This window comes from Hippopotamus amphibius, chromosome 8 (genome assembly GCF_030028045.1).
Source record: "Hippopotamus amphibius kiboko isolate mHipAmp2 chromosome 8, mHipAmp2.hap2, whole genome shotgun sequence".
Lineage (NCBI taxonomy): Eukaryota > Metazoa > Chordata > Mammalia > Artiodactyla > Hippopotamidae > Hippopotamus > Hippopotamus amphibius.
The window spans coordinates 126,641,240-126,658,787 of NC_080193.1; the positions used below are offsets into that span (position 1 = coordinate 126,641,240).

The window sequence follows — 17,548 nt, forward strand, 5'->3', positions numbered from 1 at the left end:
GTTGCAAAATAAAGATAAGTAATAGAGCAGCAGATGGTAGGATAACACCCAGGAGAAGGAGGGTTATTACTCTGATGAGCTTTTGTGGCACATATGAAATATGGATCTGACTTTTTCATAAATTGTTTCTAGAGAACATTGTGTTTTTTCTTTGAACTATGGTAGAGTAGTTTCTTCCTACCAAATTCTGACGGATGTGATAAAAGTTGTTTTCAGGGGTACAGCATATAACGTAGAATTTGAATAACAAATTAGTTTTAGCCGGTTACCTCTTTTTTTTTTTTTTTTTTAAGCAAATTACCTCTTAAAATGAATGTCTGATTGGTCAGCACAACAGACTGTTCACTCTTTAACTGACACAGTCTCTAAGAAAAAAAGTTTTCAACATAGTTGAAATTTACAACACTAAAATTTAAACACTAAAGCACTAGTCTGCTTAGAAATATAGTAATAAAAATTTTAGTTTTCTTTCAAACAATGTATACCTTTAGTTTAAAATTAAAATTATGCCTAGCTTTTATTATACATGTTAGAGAATATAGATTTATTAAATCTTATTTAACTTCTCTGAGTATTCAATATTTATTTACTTATATTAGACTTGTCTATTGATAGAAATTTTGATCTTAGTCATGGACTGACCAATGTCTGATAACTCTTCTTAATGATTACTAAAATATACTTAGAATACTTAATATTAGACAAAAGCTCTAGTTTGGAAAAACTTTTGTTTAGGATATGTTTGTTCAGTGAAGTAAGAGTCAACAGACAGAATTTCTGGTCCTAGCTCTGCTTCTATTATAATTTGCTCTGTGATTCTGGGAAGTAACTTCGCTCGTTGGGCCTTAGTTTCTTTATCTGTAAGATGGTAATTGAACTAATTGATTAGCTCCAAAATTCTTTTGTAAAATAAATACCTATTATATTTATATATGTGTTCATTAATTTGGGGGGACCAATTAGTAGTTGCCCTTCTTTAAAATGTCTCTAACATATATGTGGGTGGATTGTAGATATCCTTATATTAGTTGTAAAATGTATATGAATCACTATTTAGTGACAACTTTCTTCACCTAACCCATTGTAATTTCTTTTAGCATATATGTGTTTTTGTTGCTGTTTTTAAAAAAATCTGCAGTTCAGAGCAGTGTTAATTAACCCTTGAAAATTTTTTTCTTACATTTTGTACCCAGTGGCACACTTTCCAAGTTAGATTCATTGTAATCAATGTAGCAGCATGGAGCAAACATTAGAGCTTCCTCACTGGATGAGTACTGTATACCCTAGGGCAGTCAAGAGAGGATAATGAATGAATACTGATGCTGCTTTTAAGTGCTCTATAAGGTAGTAACTTGCCCTACTAAAGATTATTCAAGAGAGTGATGTTTATGTACCTCAGACTCCCCTATGTGCAGTTACTGTATTTCATTAATTCTAAGAGTTACGGTTTTCACTATAAAACTTTAAATGCTCTGCAATCTATGTTTTCTACCTAAGGACTTAAAAATGTTTTACCAACATTTTACCAACACATAATTTACCAAGCTTCACATCTCAACCAATACTTATATTTATGCACATTTTATATCCAGAAATGAAAGCCCTAACCCAACACTATAGATTGGCTTTTAAAAGATGTAATTATGCACACTGACCACCTCCCCAGATCCTCTTCCTTCTGTTTATATGACCCATACTTTCAGACTCCTGTCTTTTTACTTTCATTTCTTCTTTGACCATTTAGCCCAAGTCTTCCTACCTGATTACAGCCAACTACTGCTTTGGTCACCTACCTAATTAGTTTTAATCCATCCACTTCCACATAATTCCATCAGTATGAGTGTCCCAGTTTCCTGGATCTTAGCTGCTCATGTGGTTATTTCTGCTTGTTTAAAAAAAGAAGGAAGAAAGAAAGGAATCAGGAATCTTACCTGGATTCTGAAAGATGCAGTGTATCATAATAAAATATGTCTGAACCTAAACCAGTCCTTAAGATGATCCCCAAGTACTTTTTTTCCTAAGTATATTTTGAAAATACAAAAGTATAGGAACTCTACTGATTCTTTGGTGTCCCCACCCCGACAGCTGTGCTAGGAAAATAGAGGCTTCAATAGCTGTTTTTGGAAAAAGTAAGGAAGGTGATATATAAGAAATCCTTTTATGAGTCAGGTAATTTTGCATATTATATTTAATCTTTACCTCAGCCCTGCAAGGAAGTTCTCAGTGTTCCCAGTTTTACAGACAAGGAAACTCAGACTTAAAGATTAAATGATTTGTTCAGAGTCACACAGATAGTTTGAGGCAGAGTTAAATTCTAAAACAGTAAAGTGTTCTCAGCTGTATATGTTATGTATGCTAATATGTATACAGTATACATTATGTGTACTAATTAGTGAAGATACTAGGACTTTACATATTGTGGTGCTACTTGCAATTCATAAAGAAGTAATCAGTCAGAAAAAAAACATACCTGCTCCTGGGATGACATGGCTATAGCAGTTGCAGCATCAGACTTGGCATTCCTAATCTTTTGTGGTTGTCTTTTGTGCCGAGTGGCTTGCAGGATCTTAGTTCCCGGACCAGGGATTGAACCCTTGCACATGGCATTGAAAGTGCGGAGTCCTGACCACTGGACTGCCAGGGAATTCCCTTGTGGTTGTCTTTGGAATTATTGAGCCATCCAGCCTCAGATTATCTTTCTTGTTTTTTCCTTTTTCTTTTTTTTTTGGTAGGATCATATGTGTAGTATGATGCCATGGGAAAACTGCACTTTGAAATTAAGGAGATCCAGGTTCAGATCTAGGATTTTAACTAACTCAATGGCTGTGTTACCTTGGGCAGATGATCTCTAGTGTGCTAATTTGTAAAATCAGAATACTGGTTTATTAGAAACTCATTGAAAAACTACTGATAATGCAACAACTGGGATGGATCTCAAGTGCATTATGCTAAAGGAAAGAAGCCAGATTCAAAAGGCTATATATAATACACTGTATGATTCCATGTATATGATATTCTGGAAACAGCAAAACTTTTCCTTTTGCCTTTTCCAGAATATCATATAACAGACTAGCAGTTTCCAGGGGCTGTGGGTGGGAGGAGAGTGTGACAGGAAAGAAGCATGAGGAAATTTTGAGGGGTAACATTTAGGGGTAATGGAACTGTTCTGTATCCTGATTGTAGGATAACAGGCATGACTATATGTGCTTGTTAAAACTCATACACTTAAAAAGTACACTGGAACGGTGCACTAAAAAGAGTTCATTTTACTGTATGTAACTTATACCTCAACAAAACATTTTTTACACTACAGATTTTGTTTTTGAAATAATACCCAGAATCTACAATGATGAGCAGTAGAAGACGTCCACTAACACTTGTCTAGTTATAATTACTGCTTCAGTGGAAATTTTGGTGATCTTTTCATATATGCTTCAGTTTTTAAGGGATCTGGATCAATTATATTGTGCTAATTATTTCATGTTTACAGATCATAACAATAAAACTACCCCAAAGATCACATGTGCCATTTTCAAAGAAACCAATTTCTGTCAGTTCACAAATATATTTGTTTTCAATCTGTGTAGCAAATCAATATACCAGTTGCTAAAATGGATGCAAAGAAATATAAGGCAATCTCTGCTCTTAAAGAACTTACTGTCTGGTTGGGGAAATATGATACTCATACATTTTTACTGATAGAATAATAATAAGCTTTGTACAAATTGTATTTTTTTGGTTTTTTTGTTTTTTAAAGAAGTAGCCATAAATGTCTGGGGCCTCATTCTAATGCTAGATCTGCTGTACTCTGACAGTGAGTTGGGTACAGTTCAGTTAACTGGCAAAATGGAACATAGTGGAAAGGATAGACTTGGAACTAGGTCTGCTTACTGGAGACAAGGAAAGACCTAAGGGAGGCAAACCCAGCTCTCGGTTCTAGGAGGAGGTTCAGTCTGACAGTCATTACAGTGGCTTAAAAAATACAACATCAGATCACTGTCCAAGTAAGCGGTGACATCAAACCTGTAAGCAGAGATCAAATGGGCTCAAATCTGAAGAAGAAGATATTTAGGTCTAAGAATCTCAGCAGAGCCTCAATAGACTGGGATATAGGAATGAGATGGGAGAAAATAGGTGAAACATACATAAATAACTAGTTTTGCTTATTTTAGTTGAACAAATCTAGCTGTTTTCAGTAACAGTGTTTTCATTTTTCACTCTTCTCAGTATTGATTAGGAATAGCAAAGTACAGAATCCTCCAGTAGTACTAGACAAAAAAGACTCAGGAAAGCTTTGCAAAGTCCTGTTGTTTATCTTACTGATGTTTAGGAATTTTAATGCCAAATGTATTTATGTACTCCTTAACAAATAATCTGTTTTGGTTAACCAAAGAGTAGGTTGGAAGTTGGATTTGGGTGGAAAGCAGGAAACGTTTTTTTTAATTGGTGTTTGCATTTCAGAGATTAAAAGCTGCTTTGACCCAGCAACATCCACCAGTTACCAATGGCGATACTGTCAAAGGTCATGGTAGTGGACTGGTTAGGACTCAATCAGAGGAATCTCGACCACAGTCATTACAACAGCCAGCCACATCCACTACTGAAACTCCGGTATGTGTGTTGTTTTTATCATTCAGCACTCATTCTTAAAAAACAAACATAGTGTAACTTAAATGACTATATACTTTGAAAAATTTTTTCTGGTCGTCAAATTTTTATTCCAAAAGTGTATAAACCTTTAGTAAAAGGTAATGCAGAAGTATTGATACAAAAAAAACAAATAAGTGAAAATAATCAAGCAATTGTTACTGTTCAGGGGGCACCCTGTAAATGTTTCTGTGAGTGTCTATATGTTGGTTTGACATGGCACAATATCCATCAATGCTTTTTAAAGAAAACTTTTTTTGTTAATTGTATTTAACAAGTAATGTATATATGTATTATATTACTAATGTAAGTCAAATGATTCTTGAATTAACATTTGTGAAATATCACCAAAGGAGCAGATAGGCTTAATGGCAGTTGCTTATACTTATCTCTAATTTGTGACTGCCTATTAGACGATTGATATTTCTATATGTGCAGTATGTTTCTACAGTAAAGGTTACTATATTTCTGTTAAATGTTTCAGAGCTCTGTTTAGACCTTTTATCTTCTCTACTTAAAGAATATTAGCATGTAAAAGTAAAACTTTCCAATTAAAGAAACACAGGTACACAGCAAGTTTTAGACTGCCTCCTAAGCATAGGTATTTAGATAACTGTATTTGGTCTTTGTGAATGGGAGATAAAGTGGAATATAGTTGTGGTTGTCACTCACTAACCAGCTTTACTTAGGGGCCAGGAGAGAGGAAAAGTGAACGTGTTCTCATGTCATAATTCAGTGCTTAGCAAACTGGCTTATGAGCCAAATGCAGCTTATGGCTATTTCTTTGTATGGCCTGTAAGCTCAGTATGGCTTTTACATCTTTAAAAGTTTATTTAAAAGAAAATAAATGAATATATTTTTTTTCTGTTTAAAAAAAAAATTTTTTTATTTGGTCACACCGGGCCTTAGTTGCAGCTCTTGGGCTCCTTAATTGTAGCATGCTCACTCTTAGTTGCAGCATACATGTGGGATCTAGTTCCCTGACCAGGGATCAAACCCATTCCCCCCTGCACTGGGAGTGCGAAGTCCCAACCACTGCACCACCAGGGAAGTCCCCTATAATTTATTTTCTTGTATTAACTATAGTTTCCATGATCTAGTTTTTATTTATATCTTTATATTTTATTGTATTGGAATGAAGCTCCATGAAGGCAGGACTTTTATCTTTTGTTCACTGCTGTATCACTAGAACAGTTCCTGTATTTTTTTCGGTGAAGTGCAATGAATGAATCAATGGAAGAGGGGAGAGAAGAAGGAATATATGCTTCTGAGTAGCCTCAAATTCTTGTTAGGGGTAATAATATACAAATATAACTCTGTAATAGTTTCTGCTTGTAATACTTGTGATTAGCCTTTGCTGTAATAACCAAGTTGTCAATTAAAAACAAAAAACAAAAACTTCTCTCCTATTCAGCCAAATGAGTAAAACTTAAAACCCTCTATTATCAGTAAGTTGAGGTAAATAAAAGAAAATATTTCAGAGTTACCATTCTTGAAGCCAGCCATAGAAAGATTTTTTAAAAGATTAAAATACAGCTATGCAGGTAAAAGAATCTAATTTAATACTTGATCTTAATTACAATTAAAATACAGTATAAATGAATTAACTCTCACATCTTTTAATGCTAGTTATTTGGAAAGGTAATGATAACTTTGATTTTATGGAGTTTGTAGAGTGAGAACTAATTCAGGTTTTTCTACCTAAAGAACTTAAGTTTTTAAGATTTTTGCTTATTGTACAGTTTAAGAGAAGATAGAAGTTTTTATTTGTTCACATCATTTTAAAATACCATTAAGTAGAGATAAAAGATTGGTTTTCAGGCTGCTTCTTTGGATCAAGTGTCTGTGGCCACAAAGTGCTGTTTCTTTTGCACTATTTCTAAGGGCTCATATTCTGTCTACTGTATTCAAGTGTTCTGTGGCACAATTTTTGGGGTTTGTGAGAGGCTTGAAGATAATATTCTATAGTCCTAAGCACTGGAGAGTATCACTAGTGACTGAAGATTTCTGTCTCTGGCTGATCTGGCAGGGCAAGGGGACCAATTAAAATGAGAATCTAGACTCTGGGATTCTACCCACTGGAAAAATGAGCATTAATAATGTGAAACTGACCCTTAGAAAAAGACTGACCACAAATTTAAAAAACTGAAGAAAAGCATTGAATACACTAAAATATGTATGTGTATGAGAACAGATGATTGAACTTGGTGTACCCCCCAAAAAATAATAAATAAATAAATAAAATTTAAAAAAATTTACAGATTTAATGCTATTTTTTATTTCAGACATGGTTTCCCATAGTTAACTTATTTTTTTTAAAGTTCTTTATTGGAATATAATTGCTTTACACTGTTGTGCCAATTTTTGCTGTACAACAAAGTAAATCAGTTGTATTTATACATATATCCCCATATCCCCTCCCTCTCGTGACTCCTTCCCACTTTCCCTATCCCAGCCCTCTAAGTCATCACCCATCTTTGAGTTGATCTCCCTGTGTTATGCAGCAGCTTCCCACTAGCTATCTGTTTTACATTTGGTAGTATATATATGTCAATGCTACTTTCTCACTTCGTTTTGGCTTCCCCTTTGTGCACCGCCCCCTCTCACCCCACACCGTGTCCCCAAGTCCATTCTCTACATCTGCATCTTTATTCTTGCCCTGTCACTGGGTTCATCAGTACCATATGTTTAGATTCCATATATGTGAGTTAGCATACAGTACTTGTTTTTCTCTTTCTGGCTTCGCTCTGTATGACAGACTCTAGGTCCATCCACCTCACTACAAATAACTCAGTTTCATTCCTTTTTATGGCTGAATAATATTCCATTGTATATATGTGCCACATCTTCTTTATCCATTCATCTGTTGATGGGCATTTAGGTTGCCTCCATGTCCTGGCTATTGTAGGTAGTGCTGCAGTGAACATCATGGTACACGTTTCTTTTTGGATTATGGTTTTCTCTGGGTGTATGCCCAGTAGTGGGATTGCTGGGTCATATGGTAGTTCTATTTTTAGTTTTTTAAGGAATCTCCATACTGTTTCCCATATGGCTGTACCAATTTACATTCCCACCAACAGTGCAGGAGGGTTCCCTTTTCTCCGCACCCTCTCCAACATTTATTGTTTCTAGATTTTTTGATGATGGCCATTCTGACTGGTGAGAGGTGATACCTCCTTGTGGCTTTGACTTGCATTTCTCTAATGTTGAGCATCTTTTCATGTGTTTGTTAGCCATCTGCATGTCTTCTTTGGAGAACTGTCTGTTTAGATCTTCCGCCCATTTGTGGATTGGGTTATTTGTGTTTTGGTATTAAGCTGCATGAGCTGCTTGTATATTTTGGAGATTAATCCTTTGTCAGTTGCTTCATTTACAAATATTTTCTCCCATTCTGAGGGTTGGCTTCTTGTCTTATTTATGGTTTCTTTTGCTCTGCAAAAGCTTTTGTTTCATTAGCTCCCATTTGTTTATTCTTTATTTTATTTCCATTATTCTAGGAGTTGGGTCAAAAAGGATCTTGCTTTGATTTATGTCATAGAGTGTTCTGCCTGTGTTTTTCTCTAAGAGTTTAATGGTTTCTGACCTTACATTTAGGTCTTTAATCCATTTTGAGTTTATGTTTTTGAGTATGGTGTTAGGAGGTGTTCTAATTTCATTCTTTTACATGTAGCTGTCCAATTTTCCCTTACTGAAGAGGCTGTCTTTTTTCCATTGTATATTCTTGCCTCCTTTATCAAAGATAAGGTGCCCATATGTGCATGGGTTTATCTCTGGGCTCTCTATTCTGTTCCATTGATCTATATGTCTGTTTTTGTGCCAGTACCATACTGTCTTTTTTGTTTTTGTTTTTGTTTTTTTAAGAACTTTTATTGAGATACAGTTAACAGACAATAAACAGCATATATTTAGAGTGTACAATTTGGTGTCCCAATCTCCCAATTCATTCCCCTCCAACCCTCCCTGCTTTCCCCACTTGGTGTCCATGTGTTTGTTCTCTACACCTGTGTCTCTATTTCTGCCTTGCATTTCCTCTTTCATAGTTGTTAGCATTTGCCTTATGTATTGAGGTGCTCCTATATTGGGTGCATATATATTTATAATTGTTATCTCCTCTTCTTGGATTGATCCCTTGATCTTTATGTAATGTCCTTCCTTGTCTCTTGTAACATTTTTTATTTTAAAGTCTATTTTATCTGGTATGAGTATTGCTACTCCAGCTTTCTTTAGATTTTCATTTGCATGGAATATCTTTTTCCATCCCCTCACTTTCCGTCTGTATGTGTCCCTAGGTCTGAAGTGGGTCTCTTGTAGACAGCATATATATGGGTCTTGTTTTTGTATCCATTCAGCCGGTCTGTGTCTTCTGGTTGGTGTATTTAGTCCATTTACATTCAAGGTAATTGTCGATATGTATGTTCCTATTGCCATTTTCTTAATTGTTTTGTTGTTGTTTTTGTAGGTCCTTTTCTTCTCTTACGTCTCCCGCTTAGAGAAGTTCCTTTAGCATTTGTTGTAGGGCTGGTTTGGTGGTGCTGAATTCTCTTAGCTGTTGCTTGAGTACCATACTGTCTTGATCACTGTAGCCTTGTAGTATAGTTTGAAGTCAGGGAGCCTGATTCTACCAGGTCCATCTTTGCTTCTCAAGATTGCTTTGGCTGTTCGGGGTCTTTTGCGTTTCCATACAAATTGTAAAATTTCTTGTTCTAGTTCTGTGAAAAATGCCATTGGTAATTTGATAGGGACTGCGTTGAATCTGTAAATTGCTTTGGGTAGTATAGTCATTTTCACAATGTTGATTCTTCCAATCTAAGAACATGGTATGTCCCTCCATCTGTTTGTTTCGTCTTTGATTTCTTTCATCAGTGTCTTATAGTTTTCTGCATACCGGTCTTTTGCCTTCTTAGGCAGGTTTATTCCTAGGTATTTTATTCTTTGTGTTGCAATGGTAAATGGGAGAGTTTCCTTAATTTCTCTTTCTGCTCTTTCATTGTTAGTGTATAGGAATGCAAGAGATTTCTGTGCATTAACTTTGTATCCTGCTACTTAACTAAATTCATCGATTAGTGCTAGCAGTTTTCTGGTAGCATCTTTACAGTTTTCTATGTATAATATCATGTCATCTGCAAAAAGTGACAATTTTACTTCTTCTTTTCCAATTTGGATTCCTTTTTTTTTGTTTTCTTCTCTGATTGCTGTGGCTAAAACTTCCAAAACTATGTTGAACAATAGTGGTGAGAGTGGGCACCCTTGTCTTGTTCCTGTTCTTGGAATGCTTTCAGTTTTTCACCATTTAGAATGATGTTGGCTGTTTGTTTGTCATATATGGCTTTTATTATCCCATAGTGAATTTAAGTAAGAAGTTTTAAATTTTTTATCTTAGCACCTTAATTATCAAAAGGTTGAATAATACCATAAAGTTTGTTTAAAAGTACACATGGAAAAATACAAGATCTGTATGTGATCATTTGTATTGCATTTTTAATTTCTTTGTACTATTTCTATATAAATGAAAATATGGGATTTCCCTGGTGATCCAGTGGCTAAGACTCCCAATGCACAGGTCTTAGGTTTAATCCCTGGTCAAGGAAGTAGATCCCGCATGCTGCAACTAAAGACCCCGCACCGCAACAAAGATCCTGCACGCAGCAAGGATGATCCTGTGTGCCACAACTAAGACCCCGCACAGTGAAACAAATATTTTTTAAAGAAAAGGCAAATATTATACAAACTTTAAAGAATACACTCAATAGTTAATTAGTGAGAATCTTATTTTAGCAACGCTGATTTATTTCAAGGAATTTGTTAAACGATAGGGTGATTGTCACAGTGCTCCAAAATCCTGATGTACGCAGTGAGACTTAGAAAATAAAATTAGTGGCTCTCACCTTTGTCATCCTTTACTGACTATTAATTTAATCACTGGGTACAAATATAAAAAGCTTTCATTTGTGTCTATTATAGGCTTCTCCAGCTCACACAACTCCACAGACCCAAAATACAACTGGTCGTCGAAGAAGAGCAGCTAATGAAGATCCTGATGAAAAAAGGAGGAAGTTTCTGGAAAGAAATAGAGCGGCAGCTTCAAGATGCCGACAAAAAAGAAAAGTCTGGGTTCAATCTTTAGAGAAGAAAGCAGAAGACTTGAGTTCATTAAATGGTCAACTGCAGGTATGTTGCATATATGTAAATTGTTTTATTTATTTATTTTTAGTAATTATGAACACACACTTTCGCAATTTTTTCCTAGTTAGCCATCCAGACATTTTAGGACACAATATTGGGTGTGTATGGAATCCATAGTAAAGCATAGCTTTATAACCTATTTGAATACTGTGATGAAGTAATATAAAACTTGCAACACTGATACAGTGAAGAAGTTTTTAAATAAAAGGGTTTGCTTGTGTAGTACAGAAGTACCTATCTGGCTTAAACTTTATAAAGCTGTGATATAGAGTTTAAACAAAGAATCTTAAAATAAATATTACCGGTATTTCACTTTTCTTATTTTTTGGTTTACATCACAACTATAAAGTTGCTTCAATTTGCAGTTTTTGTTTTTAAGTTCTTTTGTTCTTTGAATTATAAATTTTGTTTTGTTTTGTTTGTTTTATTTAAAGTGAATATAGTGCTCGTGAAAGGTGCCAGATTGACAGCTTTGGAAACTGAAGGACTCTAATTATCCACAGAACAGGTACAATATGGCCAGTGGCAGTAGAAATCATTTCATACTGCCCTGCCAGTGTGCCTCAGATACATTTCTTAGGAACCTTAAGAGGTATAAAGGTTTTAAGGCTCTTGCCTATTCAGTCTTTGGTAAGATTTCCAATGATGGTATTGGGCAGCACTAAGTCTGTTTCCTTCCTTCTGCTTTTTCTTCCTTTTTTATTGTTGTTGTTTTTAATGTTGTGAATATTCTCGAGTAAAATCTTCTAAACTACCAATTGATGAGCATCAACTAGAAAATTGATGTTAATGAATTGTTGTTATTGGTCAGTCTTCTGGGCTATCCATTCCTAGTTAAAAATGAATCTTCTGTATAATCATAATTGATGATGAGACCAGCTCTCTTCTTATATCTTTAAAGATGTCACCAATATAAGTGTCTTGTTTAAATGCTTAGGAAAAAGCTTTTTTAGTACCAGGCATATCATTTAATCTAATGTAAATTATATAACATAAAATTTTTTTATATGTAAGGCCAACATGTTTTAAAACTATATTGTGCTTTGACTATTGACATGTTAGCTTTAGAACAAATAATCATCTTGCAAAACTTACTTTTAACCATTTCACTTTTAACCATTTAGAACAAACGTAAACGTGATTTACCATATCAGAGACTTCAAATATGTACTTGTATACTAGGATATGTTAAGAAATAATATATTATCTGATAAATGAATTCTAATTCAAGAAATATTTTCATAATTTTTAAGAAAAATACTTTTGAATCTTTTCCTCTTAAAGTGAAACAGATTATAGATAACCAATTTATTTGTATACTATTAAAAGGGCTGTTATTTACCAGATTTCTCTGTTAGAATATTAACTATCATCATTTAAATTTTTAAATATTCATACTACATTAAGAAAGTGATTTAGGAGGATCTGTTTTTTTCTTAACTAAGAAAATCATTCGTCTGAATGACTTGGCTATGTTACAGTTATATGATATTAAAGATAGCATTCTTTGTTAGCCTCAGTTGTCTTACCCATAGAGTAGAGATACTTGCTGGTCCTACTGCTCTGATTTGTTACATACATCAGTCGAATTAGAATGTTTGCAGATATTTTTAAATATGTTAATTTTAACAGGATAAATTTATCAGTATTCTCCTTTGTAATTTGGTTTATTGTGCCTTTTTTAAGAAGTAAAAGTGCTTGAAAACTATAAAGTGGTACATGAATATATGGTATTATTTTCAGGGTATTGGACTTTAGGTTGGGCCAGTTTTCTCTTTTGACCCAAGTTATAGCCATGTTAACAGCTTTTAATGAGATATTGCTATTTCTGTAATTATACTGCAGCAGTGGTCACCATTATGAATAGCAACAGTGCTTTATTATTTCAGAAAACCTTGGAAAATTCAATATTCAAAATAAATGTAATATTTACTTCATTAATTTCATGTTTTTTCCACCATCCAAACTGATTAAAATATCATTATTGTAAAATGTGTCACATTTTTATATATTCTAATTTGGGTAGAAATTTCTTGATCGGAAGAATAAAGGCAAGATTTATCACCGAAGTAAAAGTTAGCTAACACTTAAGCAAGCATGAAACTTTTAAATAGAAGTCAAATTCAAGAAATCACTAAGTTAAACTCTCCAGTTGAACATAAATTTAGTTAATACCTCAAATTACAAACAGAACCAGTAAAGTCTGTGTTGTTTTTAAACTGAGGTATAGCCGATGTATAATACATAATTATATAAGTTTTGGTGTACATGTCATGATTTACAGTTGTTAAAGGTTATACTCCATTTATACTTACATAAAATATTGGCGGTATTCCTTGTGCTGTACAATATATCTGTGTAGCTTATTTATTTTATATGTAGTAGTTTTTACATCTTAATCCCCTACCCCTATCTTGCCTTCCCCTTTGCTCTCCCCCCATGGTAAGCACCGTTTTTTCTCAATAGCTGTTTCTTTTTTGTTACATTCACTAGTACTGTTTTTTAGATTCCAGATATAGGCGATATCATACAGTATTTATCTTTCTCTGATTTATGTCACTAAGCATAAAAATCAGTATTTTTAATCATTAATAATTGAACGATGATGTCATCATGGTTCGATAAGACAGTGTTCTTAGTTTTAGAGATGCATACCAAAATATGAAGATAGGTGAAGTGATATCAAGGATTTAAAAAAAAATACTTTCGTAAAAAAGAAAGAGAATAAGGTCTTTCTGCACGTATTAACCTGGGGAAATGTCTGTAATATATTATTATGGGCAAAAAGAAAGTTGCTGCAAACAGTCCAAATGTCCATCAATAGAGAAATTGTGGCATATACATCCAGTGGGATATTTTTCAGCCATAAAAAGGAGAGAAAGTGCATCCAACAATGTGGATGAACCTCAAAACATGCTTAAGTGAAAGAAGCCACACACAAAGTCACATATCGTATGATTCCATTTATTTGAAATATCTGGAACAAATTAATCCATAGAGACAAATGCAAACTGGTGGTTTCCAGGGACTGGTGGGGGAGGAAATAGGGAGAAATTGGTTAATGGATAAGGGGTTTTACTTTGAATGGACAGATAGAGGATGGTGGTAGCACAACATTGCAGATGTACTAAATGCTACTGAATTGTTCACTTTAAAATGGTTAATTCTATATTATGGAAATTTCACCTCAGTAAATTACTCTTAAAGTTGCATACTGAAATGTATAGCATAATTCTTTTTCATTAATGAAAGATTTATAGTTAGGTAAATAAATGCGTAGGTATGGAAATTGGTATAGAAATGAATATTTAAATAGAGGTAAACTTTTAGGAATGACATGTACCAGCTTTTGTGACAGTGATGAAGAGGGGGTTGGAAAGCATGGATGGTTTGGGAAGAAAAGGTACTTCTGTTGTGACTTTCTCTATTGTTCCAAGTGGGTATGTGATATTTTGCTGTTTTTCAGTTATTTGTCATATAAAATAAAAATAGTTTTTAAAAAGTAAATGACATTCTAGTTTTCAGAGTATGAAGAGTTAATGTGCTTATAATAGATTCTGGAGAAAAAATTCATTCAGTCTGCCAACAGCAAAACCGTTAACTGTGAAGAACAGAATGACTTATAAAGAAAATTGAATGTCAGAGAAATAATTAAACTCTACTTTATGTGAAAACATTCATCAGTTCTACATTTCCTTAATAATTCTTCACGTGACATACAGGCTTAGATGATCAGTGTAGTGGGCAGTAATGACCCATGGTTACTTATATATTATATATAGCAAAAGGGTTAACGAGTGTTGAGGTGTAACTCTTCATATTTTTACCAAATATATATTAGGTTTTAAAGAAAATACTAATTATTCAACCTTATTGTCACACTCACTGAATTTAATTATATTTTATCTTTCTAGAATCATTGCTTTAAAAGAGCAATTTCATCAGATTGTATTAGAGACATTTATGGTAATCTAGACCAAGAATTGGATATTGTTGGTTATAAAAACTATTATGTTTTTAAAGGTAATATATGATTTTGTCTTTTACTTAAAATGGTTTTAACCTCTTATGTCTTTGTCTTTCAGCTATACTCATATATGCATCTTGGGGGTTAGTTTTCAGCTTAGAATTTCAGCGTTTCCTTTGTGAACAAAAAGGCAGACTCTTCTCTTTACTAATAGAAACTCCTTAATTAATCTGTGGATAAAACTTGGAGACTTTGTTGTGGATTTTGCTTTTAAAACTTAGGTATTGCAAAATGTGTGTGGAGTGGAAGCTCAGTAACTTAACAGAAGCATTCTTTGATAGGATATGTGAGGAGTTTTCATTCATAAGTTAATGATATGGAAGAGGTTTTGTTTATTGGTCCATTGACTTAAGGGGAATGGGATCAAATCTTTTCTTCCTCGTACCTAAACAATATTTTACTTTAGTATTTATCACTTGAAATAGAAAGGAATGGCAACAATTGGGAGATGATATACAATACCTGTTTTAATTCCTAAAAAAAAAAATATTCTATAACTGTCTTCCTTCTGTCGCCCCTGAGTTTTTTACTTTATTCTAGAGGGGTAAAGGGCAATAGTGATACCACCTCTACCTCATGCAGTTTATTCTGAGTACTTCTTTTTACCAGCCTTTACTACAGTCTTCCCAAGCCTTTACTTCCCCATCTGTCAAACTCATAGAATAAGTACTATTTTGAAGATCAAATGAGAGAGGTAATAGAAAAGTATGTTGTAACTACACTATGCAAATGCTAGTTATTTATTATTCATTCTGTCATTAGGCATCTATTGTGTGCAGGGCATGTTATTAGACACACGGGATAGAACAGTGAAAAAAGACATTGTCCTTACACTTGAAGAATTTGTGGTCTGGCAGAGAAGGCAGATGTGAAACAAGTAAAGTATGAGAATAGGAGAAGAGTCATTCCTATTCATTTTGCAGAATATTTGCAAAATATTATGAACCCTGTCATCTTTTTTTCTATCGTTGAAGGTAAAAATTAGAGAACTAATTTGTTCTCAAATATAAGGTTTTGCATCCATGACAACCCTTGAAACTTGTGGTGGGAAGTTCAGATACTTAATCTTTGATTTTTGTGAAGACTAGCCTAGCCTAGCCTAGCCTTTCCTTTTCCTTTTCCTTTTCCTTTCCTTTCCTTTCCTTTCCTTTCCTTTCCTTTCCTTTTCCCTTTCCTTCCCTTTCCTTCCCTTTCCTTCCCTTTCCTTTCCTTTCCTTTCCTTTCCTTTCCTTTCCTTTCCTTTATTGGCTCTATTGGGTCTTCGTTGCTGCACGCGGGCTTTCTCTAGTTGCTGAACGTGGGGCTACTCTTAGTTGTGGTGCATGGTCTTCTCATTGTGGTGGCTTCTCTTGTTGCAGAGCACAGCCTCTAGGCACGTGGGCTTCAGTAGTTGTGGCTCACGGTCTCTAGAGCACAGGCTCAGTAGTTGCGGCACACGGGCTTAGTTACTCCGCAGCATGTGGTATCTTCCCCGACCAGAGCTCAAACCTGTTTCCCCTGCATTTGCAGGTGGATTCCCAACCACTACGCCACCAGGAAAGTCCCTAGCTTATCTTTAGCAATGAGAAATTCCTCTAAGAAGAAACTATCCAATATTATTTCTTTAACTTGGGGACTAGTAGCTGAACTAGAAAGTCAAAGGAATACCTGGTCATCAATCTGTGGCCACATATCAATGAAAAGTTTTGATTGATTAATCAATTGGCTATCCTGTCTTTATTTCATCAGTCTGATTTGCTTCAGACAAATTGTAAAAAAAAAAATGTTATTTGTTCATCAGTATGTAATTAACCTTTTAGTAGATACAAAAAGAGTAGAGCAATGGTATAGACAATGCCAAAATAATTTTCTTTTAGACCATAATAATAATTTTCTTCAGCATCTGCTTTATCTTGCCAAATACATTTTACTTTGACAAAAAAAATCAGTAATTGCTCACATTTGAATGGGACTTTAATGTTTTCAAAATGTTTTCATGTCTCTTATTTTACTTCATCTTCAGAGTGACCCAGGAAGATAGTTTACATATTCTGCAAATATATACTAACGAATAACAAACTAACCAGAAAGAGTTTGGAGGCTGAATCCAGTTATAACCCAGTCTAAAATAATCCACAGATAGTAGAGGTACAAATATTTCTTTTTTCATTTAATATTAAATCTATTTATGGCTTAACGTGTATCCCCTTAAGATTCACTTTGGCTTAAGCAAACTGGTTTTATATACTTATATAAATACAACTATATATACATATATGTGTACACACACATGCATATATGATCTGTTATGGCTTTTTTTTTCATTTTGAGGTCTCTCCATAGGATCTTCAGGACTCTTCTCATTATATGTATGTAGGCTTTTCTCTCTGATTCTGTCTTCCAATCTTTCATCCTCAAAAAATTTCAAAATTAAAGTCATGATTTATCAGTTACCTTATCTAAATATTGTCTGTCTTTACGTTTAAGTCCTTTCCTTTATACATATGGGTATGAGACTATAATTCCTGAATGTTTGGATTAATTTGTTGAATTTTGCTACGTTTATCATAAATGATTTTAAAAATGCTGGCCAGGGTTTGGCAAACTCTACTAATTCTGCCTCATGTAAAGGTTAAATACCAGGATGAGCCTCCTATTTTCAACCTCTACTTGACCTGTTCTAGACCACAGGCATATGCTCACACTTAGGGC

At 34.2% G+C, this 17,548-nt stretch overlaps 1 protein-coding gene across 2 annotated transcripts in view; it reads left to right on the forward strand.

Annotated features, from left to right (window-relative positions):
- The window catches only part of ATF2 (activating transcription factor 2), an 87,493-nt gene that overhangs the window by 59,213 nt on the left and 10,732 nt on the right, over positions 1-17,548 (forward strand). Inside the window, exons 11-13 of one of the 2 annotated variants that reach the window (XR_009055019.1) lie at positions 4,462-4,611; positions 10,609-10,815; positions 11,265-11,338. Coding sequence is in view for 1 of the 2 variants with exons in the window: in XM_057744333.1 (XP_057600316.1) it covers positions 4,462-4,611; positions 10,609-10,815 (357 nt within the window). In the remaining variant the exon portion in view is untranslated. The remainder of the gene's footprint in view (positions 1-4,461; positions 4,612-10,608; positions 10,816-11,264; positions 11,339-17,548) is intronic. The other variant, XM_057744333.1, reaches the window with a different exon arrangement.